General features: G+C 46.0%; 2 protein-coding genes and 1 non-coding gene across 4 annotated transcripts in view; 1 reads left to right on the top strand and 2 right to left on the bottom strand.

Moving 5' to 3' along the window:
* Positions 1 to 7,314, top strand: part of PFKFB1 (6-phosphofructo-2-kinase/fructose-2,6-biphosphatase 1) — a 137,630-nt gene extending 130,316 nt beyond the window's left edge. For both annotated transcript variants that reach the window (XM_047093651.1, XM_047093652.1), the window contains exons 11-14: positions 2,899 to 3,028; positions 5,718 to 5,780; positions 6,834 to 6,898; positions 7,255 to 7,314. In XM_047093651.1, the coding sequence (XP_046949607.1) occupies positions 2,899 to 3,028; positions 5,718 to 5,780; positions 6,834 to 6,898; positions 7,255 to 7,314 (318 nt within the window). The remainder of the gene's footprint in view (positions 1 to 2,898; positions 3,029 to 5,717; positions 5,781 to 6,833; positions 6,899 to 7,254) is intronic.
* A 1,869-nt stretch (positions 7,315 to 9,183) lies between these two features.
* Positions 9,184 to 17,775, bottom strand: TRO (trophinin). Its single transcript, XM_047093674.1, has 11 exons — positions 17,734 to 17,775; positions 15,483 to 15,587; positions 15,304 to 15,367; positions 14,971 to 15,050; positions 14,362 to 14,453; positions 13,571 to 13,650; positions 13,435 to 13,477; positions 12,954 to 13,016; positions 12,272 to 12,386; positions 11,165 to 11,278; positions 9,184 to 9,198 (listed from the first exon to the last, which is right to left on the bottom strand). Exons 1-11 carry the CDS (start codon positions 17,773 to 17,775, stop codon positions 9,184 to 9,186), a joined length of 813 nt encoding a protein of 270 aa, XP_046949630.1.
* On the bottom strand, positions 12,621 to 12,749 carry LOC124522316 (small nucleolar RNA SNORA11). Its single transcript, XR_006964758.1, has one exon. It is a non-coding gene; the product is annotated as a small nucleolar RNA SNORA11 (small nucleolar RNA).
* Positions 17,776 to 21,666: the final 3,891 nt, after the last annotated feature.

Here is a 21,666-nt window from a genome sequence, read left to right as displayed (position 1 = left end):
ACCTGGCTGAAGTCGGACGCTTAACCGACTGCGCCACCCAGGCACCCCGTCCCTATGTGTTTTAAAAGCTTATTATGTGTCCTGCATCTGTGAGCACTACTATATTAAAGAGATGTCGTACATTGTCCAGAGCCTGGCCCTTCAGGAGGTGTTTTTTGGAGAGTGTTACTTGCTCTCTGCTGTTGTGACTTTGGTTATTTTATCTCCCTCCACCAAGTGTGCTTTGATTTGTTCATTGAAGTAGCCCTGGGAAAGAAAACAAACAAAAAACAAACAGAAAACAAAAACACACAAACACAAACAAACAAAAACAAAAAACCAGAAGCACCAGCTACGAGCAAACCACAGGGTGGAAGCAGTGATGATGGAAGAGGACTCATGCCATATGAAGAGAGAAATGACAGGGGCAGGGAAAAAAATAAACATTGATCAGGCAGAGAAACTATACAGCTTAATACAGAGAGAGAGAAAGGAAAAAAAAAAAAGCCGGGAAAAAGAAAAGAAGATAATGTTGTCCAGACAGAGAAACTATAAGGCTTACTTACTCCAGAGAGAGAGAAAAGAAAATAAAGAAGGAGCTATAGAACATGTATCAAGAGAATGGACTAAATATGTCTGCTTAACCAAACCAACAACCAGAGTAACCAGACTAGAGGTGGGAAGAGATAAGAAGGAGAAAAGGAAGGGAGAATATATCTATATAATAAGAATTGCCCAATAATTAAATCAGGCAATCCAACAGCACTGGTCTGGAGGAGGATTCGTCTGGTTCATCAGCATCAATCCTGCTCCAGTAGATATGCAGTTGCCACACGCAGGAGTGGTTTGGTTGTAGGAGGGTCCTGCTTCCACTGTGGGCCACACTGTCCAATCCTATCCCTGAGACCCCACTTTGGTGGTGGTGGGGAGAAAAATGGCAACACTCCAGTCCCTCCTCCATTGACCTGGAATCCCAAACCACTCTGTTCAAGCCGTCATCACTGCTGTGGGCACAAACGAGGTGGTTTGTCTCGCTCTGCTTATTCCCATGTCCTGGCACTTGACTGGGATTCCAACTTTCACTCTGCACACCCAGGTACTGGGGAAGTGCCACTCTGCACCACCCGATATGTGGTCTCTGGCTGGTAAATGCAGGCAGGCTTTGTCCTGTTCCACAGCACTCCAAGGAGGGGATCACTTTCTCCTACTACAGACTGTGCCTTTGACCTAGCCACCAAGCCTGGACTAGCTCCTCTCCTCCCCAGGTGCACTAATCAGGCAGCCAGCCCCAGTCTTGAGAAAGCCCCTCAGTTAGAGATTGGATCTTTCTTTGTCCCAGTCCGTGGTTTTTTCTCTTGTCCAGATACAGTCCTATGCTTCCCCAGCCTCTCTTTCTCTTCCCTTTGTCTCTCTGCAAAAGGGGATCCTTCCCCTCTGCAGAAGGGGATCCCACTGCTCCACTCATTTTATCTCTCCCAGTTTGCAATCACACATCTATGGCCCATCAGGTTGTCCTGGTGGTTCCCTGGAAGCGACTCTGTGTTCCTCCTGGACTCTTAGGGTTCAAAGTCCTTTGGCTTCAACACTTCTTTGAGAGATTAGGGAACCTCAGATTCCCCTACTTCTCTGCCATGTTTGCCCCTCCTCCTATGGATATTTTTTTTCTGGTTTACACTTCTATTAAGGATGTATCCCTGGGGTGCCTGGGTGGCTCAGTTGAGCGTCTGACTTTGGCTCAGGTCATGCTCTCATGGTTTGTGGGTTCAAGCCTTGTGTCGGGCTCTGTGCTGACAGCTTAGAGCCTGGAGGCTTTCGGTTCTGTGTCCCCCTCTCTGTCCCTACCTTGCTCATGCTTTGTCTCTCTCTGTCTCTCAAAAGTGAATAAAGGTTAAAAAATTTAAAAAAAAAGATGTAACAGAAACCCATGGGGAAGGGGAAGGAAAAAAAAAGAGGTTAGAGTGGAAGAGAGCCAAAGCCTAAGAGACTCTTAAAAACTGAGAACATTGGGGCGCCTGGGTGGCTCAGTCGGTTAAGCGTCCGACTTCGGCTCAGGTCATGATCTCATGGTCCGTGAGTTCGAGCCCCGCGTTGGGCTCTGTGCTGACCGCTCAGAGCCTGGAGCCTGTTTCAGATTCTGTGTCTCCCTCTCTCTCTGACCCTCCCCATTCATGCTCTGTCTCTCTCTGTCTCAAAAATAAATAAACGTTAAAACAATTTTTTTAAATAAAAGAAACTGAGAACAAACTGAGGGTTGATGGGGGGGTGGGAGGGAGAGTAGGCTGGGTGATGGGTATTGAGGAGGGCACCTTTTGGGTTGAGCACTGGGGGTGGTATGGAAACAAATTTGACAATAAACTACATATATTGAAAAAAAATTAAAAAATTAAAAAAAATAAAAATAGATGTAGCCCTTTGAGGGTCTCAGATGTATGTGAAAGTTTCAGTCCTGATTCTCAACCGTCTACACACCTAAGACCTTGTCTTCTGTCTCTATAAGGTTTTAAAATCTCAAGCCTGTTAGATATTGTGATTGAAAAATGCCCCCAGAGCATTGTGGCTTCTGTATCCACTTATTTCTCTTTTTCCCCACGTTTTTCTTCATTTTGGAATCCTTCATTCATATTTCCTTTATTTTGTTAAAAGATCAGCAGTGCAACCATTTATTTTATGTGGTTTTTCTAGGAATTTTATATTAAGAAGTTTTATTATTGTTATTGTTATTTAGTCCACTGTATTGATTGTCCCCATTTAGTACATGAGAAACTAAGACCCTAAAAAGAAGTGAGTTGCCTAAGACAATATTGTTGGGTCAATAACTGAACGGGCACCAGATCCAACTTTTCCTGATTCCTAGTCCTGAGTTCTCTGGGCAAATGTGCCTCATCTACTCTTTTTACCCAAATGTTCTCTCATTTTTAGTCCTATGAGGATCTGGTTCAGCGTCTGGAGCCAGTTATAATGGAGCTAGAACGGCAGGAAAATGTACTGGTGATCTGCCACCAGGCTGTCATGCGGTGCCTCCTGGCCTACTTCTTGGATAAGAGCTCAGGTACCACTCTCCTCTCTGTTCTTGGCATAGGGAGCTGGGTATGATTTGGAACCCTTACACCAGCAGTCTGTGGTTTATACCTTAGTGGTTAAGAGCACAGTATCTAGAACAAAGATGCTTGAGTTCAAATTCTTGCTCTGTAACATAATAGATTTGGCAAATTACTTTAGCCTCTCTGGCCTCAATTTTCTCATCTGTAAAATGGGGAAATAATGATGAAGTTTAAATACATTAACATATGTAAAGAGCTGAGGGCAATTCATGACACATAGTATGGGCTATATGTGTTAGCTGCTGCTATTAGTATTATTTTGAGCTAATGTTTTAAAAGCCAACATTAACAGTATGCATCAACATGAAAAAGCTGAGCCAGTTTTTCTATGAAGCATGCTGTCATCAGGTGGTAATGGGACTTTTTGTTGCCTAATGATCCTGATTATAGGTTTCTGTCTTTGTTGTGGGGATGATTTCTCCCAAGATAGTGATATTTTCATTTTATTTTTTAAATATTTTCTTTTTAAAAATATATCTAGACATAATTTACAGAGTATCTATACACTGACAACATATGCTGGAATGCAAACTAGGGCAGAGAGCCTAGAAAGGGACCATTATGTTAACCTCGGGTGTGAGAGTCCATTTCTGATGTGGATGCTGAAGTATGGGCATCTCCAGGATACTCTGAGTATGTGAGGACATTGAAAAGTTATACTTGAAAGTTATATTGTGCAATGTCCTGCAGACCTGAATATTTTCTACTATGGTAGTTTCCAAATAAAGGGAACTTATAATATGAAGTCATCAAAAATCGAAACCTAAGGAACTTGAGAACTTGACATTGAACAAGTCATTTCCTCTGCCTGGTTCTCAGTCTCCTCACTGGAAAACGTGATGGGGCTTGGGATGAGGGTTCTTGTGTACTAGATTTCTGACAGCTTCCAATCTCCATTGCTTGGTACTGTCTTTGAGACCATGAGGCAAGCACTGTAACTCTGACTGTGCAGATGAGGAAATGGAGGCTTTGAGAGGTAAAGTGATTTACCCAAGGTCATGGGGCTCAGAGGGTCAGTGAAGGGTGTCAATCTCAGGTGCTTTCCAGAGGATTCCCAGTTAATAAATGCATAGATTTGCAGGGGGTAGGGTGGGGAGTGGTACATTCACCTGTCATTCTCACACTGCTTCACCCACTTCCTACCTGCTTTCATGCACAGGACATACCAGTTGTTCACAAAGGCTCTGGGAGTTGGGCCAGGCAGTGCTCGGGACATGCTTTTACCCGTATTACTCAGTGAGGAAACTTAAGGCCCAGAGAGATGATGTGACTCAGGAAGCAGACCCCCCAGGAGCCTCATAGCTTGGGCATGCTCAGAGTACATTTGGTCCAATCCTGTCCTATGAGAGATGGGAACTCTGAAGGCTAGAGAGAGAAAAGGCTGGGCCAAGGTCAGTTGTCCAGGTGGTGGCAGAGCTAGGTCAGAGACCTCAGACAAGTCAGTCACTTCCCTTCTCTGAGTCCAGTTGTCATGTGTGCCATGTGTGTCATGTGTGTCATGTGTGCAGGGGAACAGTAACCCCTGCAGAGTATCAGCAAGGGTGGAATGAGATCTTGCACCAAATGCAACCAGAGGGCCCAGAGCCTGACAATGATGATGACAAAGATGAGGAGGAGCAGGATAGATGCCCAGGATATCACCAAACCTGATGCCTCAGGAGGCTAGGAGGGTGGTGGTGACCTAAAAAGACCAGGATCAACCTTGGGGGCAGGGAAGCCATGAGGGGTGGGGTTCTGGCTCAGTGAAGGGAGATGGGAAGTGGTAAGTGCTTGCTGGGTGAGTGAGAGTGACTGTCGTCGGAGAATAGTGGCAAATGAGGGTGTCATTCCCGTGACACTGTGAGCCCCTCCAAGGCAATGGTAGCTGGCTGCCGTGGGCAGAGCATGCATTTAGCCTCTGAGGGTCTTAGGTTCAAGTCCCAGTGCTGCCACTTCCTGAGGGTGACAAAGGGCAAATGTCTTCCCTTTCAGAGCCTTACTGTCCTCATCCATTGAATTGGGCCTGATCAACTCCTCCTCTCAGGGATGTCTAATAAAACCTAGGCCCACATAAGAAATGGTACATGAATATTCAAAACAACTTTATGAACAATAGTCAACAACTGGAAACAAGTGAATCAAGAAATGCTTGTCCATCAACAAGTGTGAGAGGAATCAGAGAGCACAGGCCTGGGCTGGAGCAAAAAACTGTGGGAGCTGTGAAGGTGCATGTACACCTATCCAAGGGTCCTGGCACATAGCAAGGTCTCAGAAAACTTGCTGACATACATTTGTGTGCCTTCATTTAGAGGCCTGTGGAAAGCCTGAGGCTGGGGCAGGATAGAGGTCTGCCTTGGTCTCATGTTTGCCCTGTTAATGAGGAGATAAACCACTTCCCAGATGACCAGCCTGTCCCTCCTGGAGAACTCACAATCTGTCCACATTCCCCAAGGAACTCTTTTCTCCCTGTTCTAGAGGCCATCTCTCTGCATTCTTCGTCATTGCTCACCCTACTCTCAGCACTACCCACTGCAGAGTGTGGGGAGTGTGCCCTTGATGAAGCTGACCATAAGGAAGGGGTTGTGGCAGAAGAAGCTTGGGGAGGTGGTACCCTCCACACTACCCTGTCTCTGATGGCTGTTTTCTCCTCCTTTCTAGATGAGCTGCCATATCTCAAGTGTCCTTTGCACACAGTGCTTAAACTCACACCTGTGGCTTATGGTGAGTGCCCCTACCCTCATCTGAGGAAAGGCACATAGAGAGCATGAGCATACCTCCAGTGCATACCATTTGTACAGCAGAGACCTTGGGGAGGTTTCTTGGGTATGTAATTAGATGTCTTGGTGAAGGAAAGATTAGCAGTAATAAAATGAGAACAGGGAAGAACGGGGATGGCCTCTAAATCCAGGGCCTGGCCTCAACTTTCTCTGGCTCTATCAAGTATGGAGCACTAGCTGTAGAAGAGGTCCCCAAAGGGGACCAGAGGAATAAGTGTAGTTTGGGACCAAATTGAAGAAAGGGCTCAAAGATCGGCCTGGTCAGTTTAGACTATCTCTTGGGGCGTTAGTTTTCTATGAAATATTCATGAGCAGGAGAGAGACAGACTCTACTATCTTCTAGGATGTGAGCAGGGCAAACAGCACACTGAAGCCCTGAGCAGGGTGCAATCCACAGAGATGGAGCTAAGGGGGGCTTCTACAGGCATTATGCTTCTTCTGCCAGCCCCAGACCCCAGTGATATCACTCTCCTTTTTCTTTGGGCTCCCAGAACTCCCTTGTGACCTTCCACACCTCTGGTGTTGCCATAATCATTTTGCCTCTAAATGAACTTTACCTGGGATTGATTGCCCCAAGGCAATGGCCCCAGAACTCTTCCACCACTTCAGCATTTAACACAGCTTAGAAGATCCACAGAACTCCATCATTATTATATACATTAGATTGCTGCCTCACAGACCACAAGAGTTGAGGGAGGCCCCAGAGATCATCTATTCTCATCTCCTTCCCATTCCCAGTTGAGCAACTGAGGCTCAGAGAACTCTAAGACTATCAGGGACAGGTGGGAGGACACCTCATTGACTCCTCTTAGACCTGGTGTCTTCCCCATATGTCACACAGCTGGTCTACATTCCCCTCCCTACAGCCCAGTCACAATCTGCACACAGTGTGGAGCTGGGGGTATGGGTGGTGATGGGCATGGGAGTGAATGACACCTTAGGAAAGACCTGTGCTTACCTTGGGGGCTTATGGATGGACTGGTTGTTCTTTTCTGAGGCTGCAAAGTGGAGTCCATCTACCTGAATGTGGAAGCTGTAAACACACACCGGGAGAAACCTGAGGTAGGTGAGGGATTCTATGGCCTAAGCTGGCACATAGTGAAAGCACCCACCTGCACAGAAAGACCACTCCAATCCCACATAGCTTGGATGTTTCATACCAACAGGTAGAATAACCAGCACCCAGAAATGCAGGAACCATGGCCCAGGCCTGAGGTGACTTGAAGATAAGGGACTAGAGCAACCCTTACCCAAAATACCTCAGGTTGAGATTCCCCAGAGGCTTGCCTGAGAAAAGGGTCAGGATCCACGCCTGGCTGAAATAGAGGAGCCTGGAACAAGAGGACAAGAGGCAGGGGTGGGTCTGGGGCTCCATAGTGGTATCTCCTTCCTATTAATCCTGGGCTCTCTTCCCCCAGAATGTGGACATCACCCGAGAACCTGAGGAAGCCCTGGACACTGTCCCTGCCCATTACTGAGCCCTTTCCAAGAAGTCAAACTGCCTTTGTCTCCACTGTTTCCCACCTTTAAGTGCTGCTTACCTTGCACTTCTCTTACCTCAAGACGCTGGACTTGGTCTTACTAGAAGACCCCTGCTTCTAGTGAAGAAGCCCTCAGCATCTCCAAAACAGGCCTCGATTTCCAGCTACAACCAAGGAGCTGTCTAGTTATGAATGAAGCTTTTTCTTTCTTAATTCCTAGTTCCTTATCAATAAAGCCTTCTCTTGCTGCCTACAAGGAGGGAGAGGAAGTCATTGTGAGACTTCTCCTACAAGATCTTCTTAAGATCTTACTTTGTGAAATGCCTCTGTTGCTGTGGGGTGTGGAATGGATGAGGGCTTCCTGGAGGGTAGGGTTCTGGGGTAGCACTTCTAAAAGTGAGGGAGGATATAGGTCTCTGTGAGTACCTATGGGCCTTGTTCCTTGGTGGGCAGCATGGATGAGGACGTGATACCTTCATTCATACACTCAGAAGAATCTGTACCTAGACCATAGTGTTCCTCTCTTTTCCAACTCCTGCTGCCATCCTTAGTGATTTTCATGTTCATATAAACTATCCAAACAATACCCTGACCTCCAAGTCTCCTGACTCCAACTCCAGTGATCATTTCCCCCTCAGCTACCCATTCCATAGACCTTGGCATCATCTAGACACCCCTCTCCCAGTATGACTTCTTAAATACAAGGATCCTGCTATCTGACCACTGGCCCCTAGTCCTTACAACTCTGTATCATCCATAGGATCCCTAGCAGCATGCCTCCCACATAGGAGGCATGTGTGTAATATTTCTCGAATGAACGATATTTGTTCTTATGCTGCATCAAGAGTATAATCTTTTGATTCCTCCATTGTCTCCTAATCGACAAGTCCTCTTCCTCCTCATTGTTCTTCCATTCCTAACCAGCTTGGATTCTATATTCCATTTCTTCAACCACTCTCTATGCACCTAGGTATTGGCAACCCAGTGGTGAAGAGACAGACTTGTATACTCACTGCTTTGATTCCTTTGTTCTTCCATCATAGCCTCCAGCAAAACTCAAACCTTGTATAATGCATATTACCTTTTTGGGGGGAGGATCTACCACTTGAAACAAACCTACATTTATTTGCTTCCACAGCCACCCTTAAATCCTATTCAAAGTCAAGGTCACCCTCTATTCTCTGGCACTCTATCTCACCCCACCTTCTCAGGCACGGGCTACTTCAGTCAATTGTTGACTGTTCCTTATCTATCTCTTGTCCTTTATTGGCTTTTATATGTCCTTTATATGTCTCTGCAACATACTCATGTGTCTCTCTCCTATCTCAAGAAAACCCTCCCTTGCTCCTGTGTCTACCTCTAGTCTCACTCTATCTCTCCATTCCCATACAAATGTCTCAAAATGAATCTGTATTTCCTTCCAGAACCCTCTCCCTCAAATTTCTGTTCTAGGATTTCCCCCTTGACATCTTTGCTCAAGCTATAATCCTCTTGCCTGCCATGCTTTCCCCAGGTCTTTATCCCATTGAAATCATACTTTCATTTTAGCCTAAAGCTGGAGCCCACCATGTCTGAAGAGCTATGCTGATATCTATTTCTTTTATGAACCTAAAATGTCACTCACAACAACCTAAGCACATTAAAAGACATAAAAAAAACTCCAATTCATTTTGTAAATTTAATATAACTCCAATACCAAAATATGACAGCACACAAAAAGCAAACAATAAAGCAGGATCAGCAGATTTTTCATAGTGTGTCACCCTCAGCTGATTGATAATATCTGCTTATACTGCTGTATGGACAAAGATTCCAAGGATGTACCTTGGATCCACAGGAAGAACTGCTGCAATTAATTAGCATTATCTATAAACCTGGGATCTGAAAACAAAACACCAAACAGAAGCACATTTTAGCAACAAATGTTTTCTCATACTTCCATCATTGTCCTCATCTCCCTACCCAACCCTCCCACTTCGGGGTTTCTTAAAATTTCCCAGCTATTATACCCATTCCCATAGGCCATGCTGTGGAAATGTTGTAATTACCTGAAACCTCACTAGCCGTAGGAGAAGCTACAGGCAACAAGGCTGGTGGCTTCACCACCAAAGCCAGCACCATTTCTTGGTCCACTGCCAAAGCCATCACCACTGCTTGGTCCACTGCTGAAGCCAGAACCTGTGCTTGGTCCACTGCTGAAGCCAATGATAGAACTGGGTCCACCAATAAAGCTGGTGCTGATGCTAGGTTCACCAATAAAGCCAGTGCTGGTGTTGGAACCACTGCCAAAGCCAATGATGGTACTTGGTCCTCCGTTGAAGCTGGTATTAGGCCCAGCACCAAAGCCATCACTGATGCTGAGGCCACCACTAAAGCCAGCACTGGTGCCAAGTGTGCTGCCAAAACCAGCATTGGTGCCCAATACACCACCAAAGGCATCACTTGAGATCAGTCCACCACCAAAGCCAGCACTGGTGCTCAGTCCACTACCGAAGATAGCACTGGTGCCTAGTCCACTACCAAAGCCAGCATTGGTGCTCAGTCCACCACTAAATCCAGCACTGGTGCTTAAGCCATTGCCAAAGATGAAACCGGCAGTGGTACTGGATCCATCACCAAAACTAGAGCTGGTAGCACCACTAAAGTAAGTGCTAGTGCTAGGAGGGCCACCAAAGCACAGGTTGGTGTTAGATACACTGCCAAAGCAGAGGCTGGTGCTGGGAAGTCCACCAAAGCCAATGCTGGCACTGGGAGAAATGCTAAAGTCAGTAGTAGTGCTAAGTGCCCCACTGAAGTCTGTACTAGTGCTGAACACACCGCCAAAGCCAGACATGCTGTTAGGTGCACTGCTGAGGCTGGCATTGCTGAGGCTAAAACCAGCACTGGTGTTGAGTGCATTGCCAAAGCCAACACTGGTGCTGAATGAACCACTAAATCTGGCACCAGTGCTGGGAGGACCACCAAAGCAAATGCTGGTACTTAGTGTACTGCCAAAGTCAGCACTGGTGCTGGAAGAGCTACCAAAGGAGACACTGGTGCTGAGCACTCCATCAAAACCAGTGCTGGTGCTAGGAGAGCCATCAAAGCAGATACTGGTACTAAGTGTGCCACCAAAGCTGACATCAGAGCTGGAAGAGCCACCAAAGCAGATACTAGTGCTGAGTGTGCCACCAAATCCAGTGCTGGTGCTGAGTGCACCACTAAAGACTGTGCTGGTTCTGGGTATAGTGCCAAAACTGCTACTGGTAATGAGTGCACCACAGAAGCCAGCAGTGGTACTGAGTGTCCCTCCAAAGCCAGAGCTGACTCCACCACTGAAATTGGGACTGGTGCTGAGTGGGATACTGAAACTAGAGCTGATCCCACCACCAAAGCTGGCACTGGTACAAGGTGTGCCACCAAAGCTAATGCAGGTTTCACTGTTGAAACTAGAGCTGGTGCTGGCTGCACCACTGAAGCTAATGCTGGCTGCACCACTGAAACTAGTGCTAGTGCTGGGTGTGCCACTAAAGCAAATGCTGGCTGTACTGCTGAAGCTGGCACTCGTGCTGGGTGTGACACCAAAGTTAATGCCAGCTCTGCCACCAAAGCCACCACTGGGGCTGGTTGCATCACTGAAGCTAATATTAGCACTATTGCTAAAGGTAGCCCTGGTGCTAGCTCCTCTGCTGAAGTCGATGTTGGTGCTGGCATCTGCATATTCTTGGGCTATGGCCTCAATTTCAAATGAAAATCTGTTCCAGGACTGATCATCATCGCCTAACTCTTCCCTTGTTAGGCAGTCGATATCCATGTCATCCCAATTCCAGGGCCCAGCCACAGCTTCCTCTCCAATCCCCATTTGGGCTCTTGCCTCAGCCCTGGCTTCAGCCTCAGCCTCAGCCACAGCTGCAGCTTGCACTTCCATCTCTACTGCCTCCCGGTACTGAGCAGCCCAGTCCTTGGGGTCTTTCTTCTGCACCTGAAATGGGGATGATAATCATTATGAGGATAATAACATTTGTAATTATATAAGTACATACTATGGGCTTTGTATAAAAGCAATAGTAGTATTTTTTTTTTTTCCAATCATGGGTCAATCCTGATATCCATTTCAGCTCTGATAACTAAGGTGCTGTGTATGATCTTGGACGAGTTACTTAACCTCATGGAAAAGATGGAAAATGATAAGAGAGTAAGTTATGGATTGAATGTTTGTGTCCCCCTAAAACTCATATGTTAAAGCACCAGCCCCCAATGTGACTGTGTTTGGAGATTGAGCCTTTATGGAAGTAGAGCTAAATGAGGTCATAAAGGTGGGGCCCTACTCCAATAGGATTAGTGTTTTTATAAAAAGAAGCTCTCTCTCTTAGGGCACCTGGGTGGCTCAGTCGGTTAAGCATCTGATTTTTTATTTCAGCTCAGGTCATGATCTCATAGTTCGTGGGATCAAGCCCTGTGTCAGGCTCTGTGCTGACAGCACAGGGCCTGCTTGGGATTCTCTCTCTCTCTCTCTCTCTCTCTCTCTCCTTCTCTGCCCCTCCCCCATTCGTGCTCTCTGTTTCTTAAAATAAATAAACATTTAAGAAAAGAGAGGCTTTCTACCACATGAGAACACAGCAAGAAGACATTCGTCTGCAAACCGGAAAGAGGCTTCATCAGAAACTGACCCTGCTGGACCTTGATCTGGGACTTCCAGTCTCCAGAACTGTGAGAAAATAAATTTCTATTGTTTAAGTCACCCAGTCTGTAGTATTTTGCTATGGCGGTGCAAGCAGACTAACACAAAGTATGAAAAAGGAATGAAACAATTAAACTTTATGTTCAGCAGCATTCTCAAACATCAATGAAGTTCCACATATGTTTGTATATGAACTGCAGGCTACCCTGTGCCTGACCATCCCTGCATGTAGCCTGCCCCAGCTGGGGGCATCCAGAACCCTTAATATAACAAGTCAGAATTCTCTCCTATTACCTTAGATGCAAACTTGAGGACTTTCAGCTTGCTAGTCTCATGGTAGGAGCGCAAGCCCCAGAAGAACTCATATTCAGGTGGTCTGCTGTTAGGGACCTTCTTGTACTCCAGGTACCTTGGAGAAAGGAAATGAAACTTGCTTCTAACCAAGCAAATCTGCTGTGTAACCACTGGGCACTAGATGGCAACCTCTTTGAAACAAATACTAAACTCAGCTCCTGGAGAAGGATTTCTAAGACCCTTCTTCCCCAGACTCACTCCCAAACCTAGTTCATGATCTTGGTCTCTAATATTGAGTCATTTCCCATTGGCTCTGTGCAAAGCAGTCACTTGATGCTTCAGAGAAGGAATGTATAGGGCATGGTGTCACAGGAAGGCCAAAGTATCTTGCCACCTGTGAGGAGTAAACCCAAGTTCCTGTTGGGTGTGTTGTAAACAGAGGAGCCATTCTTCAGGCACCCTGCTCTGAGCACACCCCAAAGCAAGGGTCTTGTCTTTGGTCTAGCCCAGTCCTGGAATTGTCCACTTATAGGAATGGTGGACAAAACTCAGTTCTAGGGCATAGGATGCTCTTATTACATCTAAAGCTAGTATAATAAAATGGCTGATAAAGCAATTTATTAACCAAGCCAGCACACTCAGAACATTTCAGGGCCAAACAAAGCCCCCAAATACCACTTACTTCTGCTTCACAAACTCGTCTGTGATGAGCTTCCTCACTTCCCCAAAAAGTGAGTGCCTCACCCTGACAATGGAAAAAAAAACCCATAAACAGAGATGAAAACTTCCCAAATGAGAGCAGAGGCATTTCTCAACATGGAAGAGACCTCTCTAGCACATGCAGCAGTCCCAATGAAGCCGGGCGAGTATTGAACACATGGTCGCTGGAAGCAAGAAATTGAGGCCAGATGGTTCTTTGTCAGGGGTGCCTCTGAAGTTCTATCTTATATCTCAGCTTAGAATGACATAGCAATTACATAGGGAGAATGAACTCCAGGGAGTTCAGGACCATTTCATCATCCACCCATATCAGAACACTGGACCCTCTACCCAGTCCAGCACCCTTGCCCACTCCACCAGACCACCAGACTGATGAATTCCTGGGATTCCTCTCTTGTCAAAGGACAACATGGACAGCAAGCACTGAAAGAGCCCAATCATACCCAGGGCGCAGCCCCAGCTTGCGCAGCACCTCCCAGATGACAGCTGCAAGGGGAGGCAAGAGGAGACAGGGACAGAAAATGAACATGTGGAATTTCAACTGTGGCCACCCATTCAGCTGCATGCTCAGCCACTCACCCTCACTGGCCTTGTTGCCATTCATAAAAATGACACTCAGAATCACCATGAGAAGACCTAGTTTGGGTGTGTCCTTGGTCCTAGGGGAATAACAGGGTAGAGAGAAGGTTTATGTCTAGCAGCTATCTGCAAATAACACACCAGTCATTTCACTAAGCTAGCCTCTCCCAGATTCCTCAGACATGAGAGAAATCTGCCCAGTCTATGCTTCAAGCTCTGTGTGACCCTGGGCAAGGCACTTAGACTCTTGAGCCCCAGTCTCCTATTCAGTAAAATGGGAGAATCCAATCTTCCCCTGCCTCAGGTTGCTAATAAGATGGAAGAATGCTTGTTAAACTGGTACAACCCAGGTACCCAGCCAATGTGAGTCCCTTCTTTTTCTCCCAGATCCTTATGCTCCAAGAGAATTCTAGGAACGACCCCAGTGATGGCCCCTGTCCTTTAAGAATCATGATTCACCTACCCTAAGAAACCCTCCTTTGAGAATCACTCTACCAAAGCCAGTAGGAAGAGACAAGCAATGACAGGTCTACTTTCCTGCAAAGCTTCTGAAGAAATAGAAAACCTGACCGTAGGAATGCACTGCTTCAGGCTTCTACACCTTCATTTAATCATAATCAAGCACCACTACCATGTGCAGGGCTCCAACTGGGTGTAGGAGCTGGAACGGGGGCTTCTTCAGCCCTGTCTTCCTGCCTCTCCAAGGAGATATGGGGAGAGATGACAGGGATGGGATAGGGCCATAGACAGAAGCAGAGCCTCCCTCCCATCCCAGCCCTTTCCCAGCTTACGTTCCCAGTATGCCTGCAGAGGATTCCTGAGTGCTGATCAGAATATACAAGCTAATTTGCTTATCAGTTTCCTTCAGATTGACTCGAAACATCTGCCAAGTAAAAGAATAGCCTGTGAGATCACAAAATTCAGCCTAGGCATCAATGATCTTCTTGAGCATCCCACACTTCCCTGTGTAGAGTTTCAACTGTGTGTGCAAAATCAGTGAGATAATGCACGCAAAGCACTTAGCTAAGTTGCCACCACTACAGCAAGCAGGTAAGAAATGTACTATTATTATCAGCATCACCTTTGTAATTAGTGGGGATCTAGGGATACAGAGAATGGGGAATGAAAGGGAGAGGTGAGCATCTGAAATACATTACAGGACATGTCTAGCAGCAGACAGGACTAAATTGGGAGGCTTGGGTCCTAGCTGTGCTTTTACCACTGACTTGCTGTGTAACCCTGGGCTAGTCTATGTTCCCACTTAGGCCACTGTCTGCCTATATGGACAGTGATGGGGTTGGATTAGTGAGTCTCTGTGGTCTATCCTGGAAGGGACATGTATGTCTTTGTTTGATTCAAGGCTTCCCCATTGCGCCCATCCCCCAGGGCTGCCCCTTCACCTTCTCCAGAGCGTAGCTTGCTCGTTCAATGATCTCTGGAAAATATTCATCATATTCTTTGATGACATCCTTCAGCATGTCTGTAAGAAGGGAAAGGTAGGAGCAGCTGGGCTAAGCAGGGGCCACAGGGCTACAGCCCTTTTGACAACCTGTGGGCTCAGTGCAGTTTGAGTTCTGAACTATGTTAAGAGGAGATGCCAGCCATGGCACAGTGTAAGAAGGGAAGAGGAGGACATATGAGAGAATGAGGAGCTATAAAGTAAATGGTTACCCCAGGGCATGGGAGAGATGGGAATCGACAGATTTCAGGGAGGAGGGTTGGTATGACTCTACCTGAGCGCTTGATGGGGATCTTTGCCTGGTCCTTAACCAACAGGTATTTCACCAACTTATTTGCCTGGGAGAAGAGGAATACATGGGGAGATCTCAATATGTTTTTATAAAACTTAGAAGAATGACAGAAAAGAAGAAAGGTGAAAAAAAGAAGAGACTGGACAGCATTGGAGTCTTACCCTTTCTTGCAAAAGAGCCACATCTCGGGGTGGCGGAGGCCTCCAGCCCCATGGGACCAACCTGTAATTATTGCCACCTCTCTCATCCCCATTCAGATGCTTGGACTACATCATCAGAAAGAAGGAAGGTCCAGAGTCACCAGGTGAAAGAGACAGCTTTGTATCCTTATCTTACCTTCTCCTAAAAATCCCCTAAACCCTCCCTGCAATGGGTCTTGACCTTACAATTGGCGACCCTGAGTCCCAGATTTGTCTTTCACTGTCTTCCAGGCAGGAGTTTCATTTCCCTATCAGGACAGAAGCCACCCAAGGGCAGGACCTGGGGTTCCTCCTCTTCGTCGGCCACCACTGACTGGACAAGTCACTTCACCTCTCTGAAACTCAGCTTTCTTATCTGTAACACTGTATCTGTGATCCCCAGATAGCAAAAGTTACTTTCAAAACATAAAGATACAACCTATATGACTGTACCCAAGACAAAGCTTGCCTCATGGTAACTATTATGAAAATACAAGTTGAATTATATCCAGGTTGTAGCTAAGTGTATGGATGTATTATTTCCCCACCAATCTATGAACCGTCAGGGAGCAGGAACTATATATCACATTCTTCTCAGCATCTCTCACAGCCTATCTGAACACAGGTACTGGCTCAGACTAAAAAGTCTCAGTAAACTTTTATAGAACAAATGAACAAACTAGGAGGATAGGAATGGGAAAGAAATGAAAAATTAAGGGTGGTAATGTCAGAGATCTCACCTTTTGTTTCCTCTTGCCCCGGGTCCTGGTTGTAGGCTCCAGACTCAAGTGAGCCAGGTAGTCATCTGCCAGGGCCTGGACAGCAGCAGCAACCTGAGTCTCAAGGGCATTTTTGTTGGTCTTAAAGGTGGCCATCTTGGCCTGGGCCCCTTAGTCAACAATTTTAGTCTGGCTTTCAGCTATCTGGGCCTTAGTGGCAGACTTATGAGCCGTGGACCCTCTCTTGACCTGGAGGGTGGCTGCTAGGGCTTGGTTTGTGACCATTTGAGTGGCAGGTGGAACCTCAGAGGCCTCATAGGCAGAATTTGGGCCTTTAATGGCAGTCTTCTTGCCCTTGAATTTTTTGGGCCAGATAGCTGCTGCTGTGGCCTCAATCTGCCTGGTAGCTGTCTCAGTGGCATTTGGGGCCTCTAGAAATTCAGTGTCAGTATGTATGCCCTTAACAGTTGCCTTCTTGGCTTTGGAAGCTTTATTAGTTCTAATGCAGGCTGCTGTGGCATGAGTAGTAGCTGCCTCATTAGTAATTCTGCCTTGGGTAATAGCTGTGTGGGTGGTGGTTAAAGCCAGTGAGATATCAGTAGCACTAGTTATAGCCTTATCAGCAGCCTTCTTAGCTTTGGAAGCTTTCTTGGGCTTAGTGGGGGCTATCAAGGCCTGGGAGTTGGCTGACTCAATGGTAATTGGAGCCTGGATAGCCTTCAGGATATCTGGTAGGTTGAGGGCCTGTAAGGGTGTCTTGATCTGTGCAGTAACACTCTCATTGCCAGTTAGAGATTGGAAGACTTGGTCTGCCTTAGCCATAACACTCTTTGTCTTATTGGCTTTCGTAGGCTGAGCAGTGACTGAAGAAGCCTGAGTATTGGCTGCTTCAGTGGTAGCTTCAGCCTGGTTGATCTGGGGGATGGCAGGCAGGTTTAAAGCCTGCAAAGTTACTTTAGGCTTGATAGTGGTAATCACATTGGTAGATGAGACTGTAGGGGCAGCAGGTATGGTCTTAGTAATAGCCTTACTAGGGGACTTCTTGGTCTTGCTTTTCTTAGGCTGGTTGGCAACTGGTGGGTCCATGGCCAGAGGGTCCTTGGTTGCCGCCAAGAGGGTATGCATCAGCAAGACTCTGTCTTCTTGTGTCGTCCCAGTCTGTATATCTGGAGGGAAGTGAAGCCCCAGGCTCCCAGGGGGGAAGCAGAGGGCCCTACACACTTAGGATTACGATCTACTGAGCCATCTGGCCTCCCTAAAGCCCACCCTTTCCACGAAGGCCTCCCCTTCCTCTGCGCAGTGATTGAGTGATTGAAGGGGAGGGTGAGGGAAGAGAAAGGGAGCAGGAGATAGAGTAAAACAGGTTTTCCTCTCCTCCTCCTTCCCCTGGTAGGGGGAGGGCTGAGACAGGTTAGGCAGGAAATTCTTCAACTATAGAGTGGTAGGGGGCTCAAGAGCAATAAATGAACTCAGTACGGGACAGATGGACTGGTGAGAATGTACAGAGACCTCACCTGGAATGGGAGCATCCTATAACCGTAGTCACTTCTATCCATTTTCTGAAAGGCCGAGTAACAGCTGAGCCTGAGGGGAAGGGGTCTGAGTTAGGGAAGAATGAGAAGAAGAGGGAGATTCACCCGACTTCCTGCCTATCCTGAAGGAAGGGGGAATCTCATCTAACTTTGGACCCCAAACCCTTCAATGACTGGGTTCTCATACCTAGAAACCCAGACCACCTATCCAAACCCTAGCTCCTTTTGCCTCCAAGAAACTGCAAGTCAGTTACACAGCCCCGCCCCTTTAGCTTACACACGCCCCGGACTGCAAATAAATAGTGCGCATGCGCACCAACTGGTGCGGGGTGGGAAGAGTAGTATGTATGCATGCCTTCATGCACATGCGCTTTGGTGGACTGGACAGTCAGACCACCTCAATCCCACAGACACCCCCTCCTCTCAGAGCAGCAGAACATGTCGGCCAGCCTAACTGCATCCTATTCCTAACTGCATCATATTTCAGTCCAAACGATCCCCCAACACCAGCCCGCTCCCTCCCTGCAGGACTACTTTGCACCGCCCCTTCCCCAACACAGCCCACCTCCTCTTTGTGGTATAGACACGCACCCGCCCCTTCCTGATATGCCCCCTCCCTCCGTCCTGCAGTATTTCTCCACACCTCCTCTTTCCCTAATACGCCCCTTCCCTTCTTTCTGCAGTATGTCCCTGCACCTCCCCTTCCCCCAAACCGCACCGACACTTCCACGTTTACAAGTGACCGGTTCGCCCTTTCTGCGACATGGATACCCCACCCACACATCCAACGATATTACGCTATAGTGTATTCCTTGTTCCCGAATACTACCAGGTTCTATCCCTTCCCATTTCAAACCACAATCAACCAGGTCCTAGCCCCTCTTTCTGCCCGTCTGAGTTAGGTCGTTTTAGCTATTCAAAATAGATTTTGCCCCTCATTTCTGGGTCCTGATCACTACTTCGGTGGCCCAAACCGGATCCTGTCCCCTTTCGCCAGCCTACTAGAGTCCTGCCATAGCTTATCTCCCTCCCGACTCGGGTGCTACTTCTTTTTCTACTGCCTGAACCATTGATTGATCTTTCTGCAGTCCGAACCGGGTCTGCATCCCTCCTTTTTGCGGCTTGAACAGATTCCAGATCCCTCCGTTAATAAGGCCCAAAGGGGATTCTGCCCCCTCTATCTCCCTTATGAATAGGATCCAGGCACCTCTGAACCGGACCACTTTAATGTGGTTAGTTTCCAAACCCGTAGCAGGTTTTCTTCAAGGCTTAGGATGTGTGGAGTCAAATACATTGAAGCCACAGCCCACAGGCCCCCGTAGGGTCTTCACTAAAGCTGGGCACCTTAGCTCACCTTGTGCTCTGGAGTCCAGAAGGCGTCCTCTCTCTCCAAGCCTCTCCTTAGGTCTGAGCCTGTCAGCTTCCCCTCCCCAGCCGGAAGTGGTCCTGCTTTTTTCCACCTCCAGAGGGGTCTCATTCCTTGCCTGTCAACCTCCTCCCTTACTCACTACTTTCAACCTTCCGTTCTCCTCAGTGTAGTCGCTTTTCTGCATACTACCTCCAATTCAGCTATCGCTCTCTCCTATTCTCCATTTGATTTCTCTATCCCCCACTCTGTATCCCCGTTCTTATTTGACTTCTCTGTTCCCCCTAAGAGGACTGTGCTTCTTTGAGCTCCCAAACCAACCCTTCCTACAGCACCGCCCCCCATGCCAACACTAATTACAGAGTGTGTTGTAGTGTGTGTCTGGGTCTCTCGCCCTGGGAGCTGTTCTGGGGCCAGAGGTCTAGGTCATATTCATTTCCTTCTCAAGTATGACCAGATTAAAACATTTAGAGTCTCTAAACACTAAAAAATAGGGTGTCCCACATCATATGCAATTCAGAATAAAAACGGTAAGGGTAAGAAAGCCTACCAACGTTTTTAAATTTATCCCTGATGACTATATTGATGCTTTCAAAGAATATCAACTTATCTGAAAAGCTTTATTGGGACCATGTTCTCCCTTTACAGGTGCACTAAGCAAGTACTTAGACTCTTTCTCTCTCTTGTGAAATGGAGCACTGCTCCTCAGCAAAGAGTTCTTGGGCTTTTATTTATTCATTCAATCATTAATTATATGTTGAGCACACAGCTGTGTCAAGGTGCTTGTTGGATGTGGGCAAAGACAAGTAAGATAGGATAGTTATACACACACACACACAATGGAGTATTACTCGACAATCAAAAAGAATGAAATCTTGCCATTTGCAACTAGGTGGACAGAACTAGAGGGTATTATGCTAAGCGAACTTAGTCAGAGAAAGACAAATATCATATAACTTCACTCATAGGAGAACTTTAAGGTACAAAACAGATGAACATAAGAGAAGGGAAGCAAAAATAATATAAAATCAGGGATGGGGACAAAAACATAAGACACTCTTAAATATGGAGAACAAACAGAGGGTTAATGGAGGGGTTGTGGGTGGGGGGATGGGCTAAATGGATAAGGGGCACTAAGGAATCTACTCCTGAAATCATTGTTGCAGTATATGCTAACTTGGATGTGAATTAAAAAAATGAATTAAATAAAAATTTTAAAAAACGATAGTAGCTGTCTTCAAAGATCTCAAATCTATTCTTTTTTTCTAAATATTTTAATTAATTTGCTTTGTTACATTTTTAGTTTAATTCCAGTTAGTTAACATATAGTGTGATATTAACTTCAGGTGTATAATGTAGTGATTCAACACTTCCATACATCACCATGAGCTCGTCACAAGTGCATTCCTCAATCCCCATCACTTCTTTAACCAATCCCTTCACCAACCTCCTCTATGGTAACTATCAGTTTGTTCTCTATAATTAAGAGTCTGTTTCTTGATTTCTCTCTGTCTCTCTCTGTCTCTGTCTGTCTCTCTCTCTCTCCTCTCTTATTTTTTACCTTTGTTTTGTTTCTTAAATAGCACATATGAGTGAGGTCATATGGTGTTTTTCTCTGTGTTATTTCACTTAGCATTACATTCTCTAGATACATCCATGTCAATGCAAATGGCAAGATTTCATTCTTTTTATGGATGAATAATATTCCATCTTCTTTATCCACATCTTCTTTATCCATGGACACTTAGGCTGCTTTCATATGTTCCCTATTGTAAATAATGCTACTATAAATATAGGGGTGCATGTATCCCTTTGAATTAGTGTTTTTGTATTCTTTGTGTAAATGCCCATTAGTACAATTGTTGGATTGTAAAGTAGCTCTATTTTTAACTTTTTGAGGAACCTTCATACAGTTTTCCACAGTGGTTATACCAGTTTGCATTCCCACCAACAGTGCACTAGTGTTCCCTTTTCTCCACATCCTCACCAAAACCTGTTGTTTCTTGTGTTGTAGGTTTTAGCCATTCTAACAGATATGAGGTGATAACCACTGTAGTGTTGATTCGCATTTCACCCATGATATGTGATGATGAGCATCTCTTTATGTGTCTGTTGGCCATCTATATGTCATTTTTGGAGAAATGTCTATTCATGTCTTCTACCCAATTTTTAATTGGATTATTTGGTGTTTTGGGGGGAGGGTGTTGAGTTGTATAAGTTCCTTGTATACTTTAGATACTAACCCTCTATCTGATATGTCATTTGCAAGTGTCTTCTCCTATTCTCCACGTTGCCTGGTAGTTTTGTTGACTGTTTCCTTCACTGTGCAGAAACTTCTTATTTTGATGTAGTCCCAATAGTTTGTTTTTGCTTTTGTTTCCCTCACCTCAGGAGACATATCTATTAAGATGTTCCTATGGTCAATGTTAAAGAAGTTACTGCCTGTGTTCTCTTCTATGATTATTATTATTTCAGGTATCAGATTCAGGTCTTTAATCCATTTTGAATTTAGTTTTCTATCTGATGTAAGAAAGTGATCCAGTTTCATT

This window comes from Lynx rufus, unplaced genomic scaffold, assembly GCF_022079265.1.
Source record: "Lynx rufus isolate CCGP_SWC_20201006 ecotype Redwood Valley unplaced genomic scaffold, mLynRuf1.p SCAF_35, whole genome shotgun sequence".
In the NCBI taxonomy this organism is placed as follows: Eukaryota; Metazoa; Chordata; class Mammalia; order Carnivora; family Felidae; genus Lynx; species Lynx rufus.
This window is presented reverse-complemented; position numbering and strand designations above follow the sequence as displayed.